The sequence below is a fragment of the Eimeria maxima genome, genomic scaffold (assembly GCF_000499605.1).
Source record: "Eimeria maxima Weybridge genomic scaffold, Emw_scaff1040, whole genome shotgun sequence".
NCBI lineage: Eukaryota > Apicomplexa > Conoidasida > Eucoccidiorida > Eimeriidae > Eimeria > Eimeria maxima.
Genome location: NW_013563377.1, coordinates 2501 through 5532, shown reverse-complemented (window position 1 = coordinate 5532; position 3032 = coordinate 2501). Strand labels below are relative to the sequence as shown.

The 3032-nt window shown below is 57.9% G+C and overlaps 1 protein-coding gene across 1 annotated transcript in view; it reads left to right on the top strand.

Moving 5' to 3' along the window:
• Positions 1-269: 269 nt before the first annotated feature.
• The window catches only part of EMWEY_00047640 (hypothetical protein), a gene marked incomplete at both ends in the record, with an annotated part of 4651 nt that continues 1888 nt past the window's right edge, over positions 270-3032 (top strand). The window contains 2 exons of the mRNA XM_013477224.1: positions 270-1581; positions 1892-3032. The exon at positions 1892-3032 is cut by the window's right edge and continues 839 nt beyond it. Of these exons, the coding sequence (XP_013332678.1) occupies positions 270-1581; positions 1892-3032 (2453 nt within the window). The remainder of the gene's footprint in view (positions 1582-1891) is intronic.

Here is a 3032-nt window from a genome sequence, read left to right as displayed (position 1 = left end):
TCTCTCTTTGCAGCAGCAGCAGCAGCAGCTGCTGCTGCTGCTGCTGTTGCTGCTGCAGCAGCAGCAACAGCCGCAAGGAGATATACCAACGGCAGCAGCGGGTCCTGTAAGGACAGAAACCGCTGCAGCTACACCAACAACCGCTCTACGTTCTGCTGCTCCTGCTGCAGCAGCTGCTGTTATAGCTGCTGCTGCTGCTGCTGCTGCTGCTGCTGCTGCTGCTGCTGCTGCTGCTGCTCGTCCTGCTGCTGCTGGTGCTGCAGACGATTATGGCCTCCGTTTCCCCATTAAGGTGTGTTGCTGGTGATGATGATTTGGTGCCGCAGCAGCAGCTGCAGCAACGGCAGCATAAACAGCTGCAGCAGCTGCAGCAGCAGCTTGAGCAGGAGGAGCAGGAGCAGCAGCAGCAGCAGCAACAGGAGGGAGACGGGGGAGGGCTCGGCAGAATAATTAGTAAGAAGAGGAAACGGCCTGCTACAGCAGCAGCAGCAGCAGCAGCAGCAGCTGCTGCTGCTGCTGCTGCTGCTAAGTGGGGGAAGACCAAGGGTACAGAACTACCTGTTGGAGAAGCAGCAGCAGAGTCTGCTGCTGCTAAAACAGACCCCACTCCTCCTGCTGCTGCTGCTGCAGCAGCAGCAGCAGGAGCAGCAGCATACAATTATCCGCTGGTGCTGCCACGAAGTACAGCAGATGAGCTTGAGGAGGGTTGCTGGGAAGCAGCAGCAAGGGGCAAACAGGCAGCAGCAGCAGCTATAGCAGCAGCAGTAGCAGCAGCAGAAGCAGAAGCAGCAGCAGCGCGTGACGACGACGCTGCGCTAACAGAGGCGGCACCTGCTGCAGCAGCTGCTGCTGAAACTGGAGGGGGAGGACCAGCAGCAGAAGCAGCAACAGCAGCAACAGCAGCTGCAGCAACAGCACCGAGACTAGCAGCAGCAGCGCAATCACTGGCTCAGCAACAGCTAGTGCAGCAGCAACTGCTGCAGCAGCAGCAGCAACTTCTGCAGGTGTTGCGGAGCCAACAGCTTCTGCAGCAGCTGCAGCAGAAACACCTGCAGCAGCAGCAACAGTTGCAGCAACAGCAGCAACAACAGCAGCAGCAACGACAACTGCAGCAGCAACATCTACAACAGCAGCAACAACAGCTGCAGCAGCAAAAACAACTGCAACAACAGCAACAGGTGCCGCCGCAACAAGAGCTGCAGCAGCAACAGCAGCAGCAACAGCAGCAGCAACAGCAGCAGCAACAGCAGCAACCGCAGCAGCCGCTGCAGCAGCAGCAGCGACAAGAACAACAACAGCATCAACAACAACAGCAGCAACAACAACAGCAACAACAGCAGCGGGCACTGCTTCATCAGCGACGACGGCAGCAGCAGCAGCAGCAGCAGCAGCAGCAGCAGTTGGGGCATCGAGTTCTGCACCGCCTGCAGCAGCAGAAGTCACAGCAGCAGCAGCAGCAACAACAGCAGCAGCAGCAGTGTCGTCATCGTGTGTCTCTTAGCTGCCAAGCAGCAGCAGAAGCAGCAGCAGCACAGACACTAGGAAGGAGACCAGAAGCAGCAGGAAGGGGTTGGGCCTTTGGTTGGCGGTCTCCTGCTGCAGCAGGTTGCTGCCCTGCTGCTGCTGCTGCTGTTGCTTCTGCTGCTGCAGTAGGATGCTGCAGTATTGCTGCTAGTTGCTGCTACCCTAGACCATCTATCCTCTCCTGCTGCCACTGTATCAGCAGCAGCAGCAACACTAACAGGAGCAGCAGCAACAGCAGCAGCAACAGCCAAAGATCTATCTGCAGCAGCAGCAACAACAGCAGCACAGCTAGCAGCAGCAACAGCAGCAGAAGCAACAGCGGGCAAACAAGCCGGCTAACCACAGCAACGATTGCTGGCCTTTGCAGCAGCAGCAGAACCAACGGCGGCAGAAACGACAGCAGCATCAACAGAAACACCCGCAACAGAAGAGGCAGCTGCAGCAGCAGCAGCAGCAGCAGCAGCAGCAGCAGCAGCAGCAGATATGGATGAAGGAGCTCCTCCTTTCTTCCTAAGGGGACCTATGGGGAGGGGAGCAGCATCCCCTCTGCTGTCTTGCTACTCAGACACTCAGCGGCAGCTGCTGCTGCTGCAGCAGCAGCAGCAGCTGGGGAAGGAGCAGCAGAAACAGCAACAGCAACGGCAGCAGCAGCAGCAGGGGAGAGCAATGGAAGAAGAAGAGGAGCAGTTTCTCCAATATTGTCCGCTGCTGCTGCAGCAGCAGCAGCAGCAGCAGCAGACTCACCTCCAGCAGGAGCCTCCATCAAATACCTCTCTCCAACAGCAGCAGCTGCAGCAGCAGCAGCAACAACAGCAACAGCAACAGCAACAGCAGCAGCAACAGCAGCAGCAGCAGCAGCAGCAGCAAGTGCTGCAGGACTGCGCAGCAGACAATCGCCACATTGAATTGACGACAGAAAATCCTTCTCCTTGGACTCCCCTCTTAACTCGCCTGCAGCAGCAGCAGCAGCAGCAGCAGCAACAGCAACAAGAGCAACAACAGCAACAGCAGCAGCAGCTGCTGCTGCTGCAACAACAACAGTTGCAACAGCTGCAGCGGGAGCACGAACAGAAATCTCTGTGGACAAATGGGGGAGAAGAGCAGCAGCAGCAGCAGCAGCAACTGCAGCAGCAGCAACTGCAGCAGCAGCAACTGCAGCAGCAGCAAATGTACGGTGTGGACTCAGCTTTGTCACCAGCAGCAGCAGCAGCACCAGCAGCAGCAGCAGCAGCAGCAAGAGCAGCAGGAGCAGTTGGTTACTGTTCAACACAATCGCTGCAGCAGCAGCAGCAGCTGTCGCTGTTGCAGTTGCAGCTGTCTGCATCTTTGCGCAGCAGCAGCGCAGCAGCAGAAGCAGCAGCAGCAGCAGGAGCAGGAGCAGGAGTTGGTGCCATACAGGAGTTCCATCAGCAGCAACGTTTGCTGCTGCTGCAGCAGCAAGAGCAGCAGCTGCAGCAGCAGCTGCAGCAGCAGCTGCAGCGAACTAAGCAAGGATGGCGCTCCCTGCT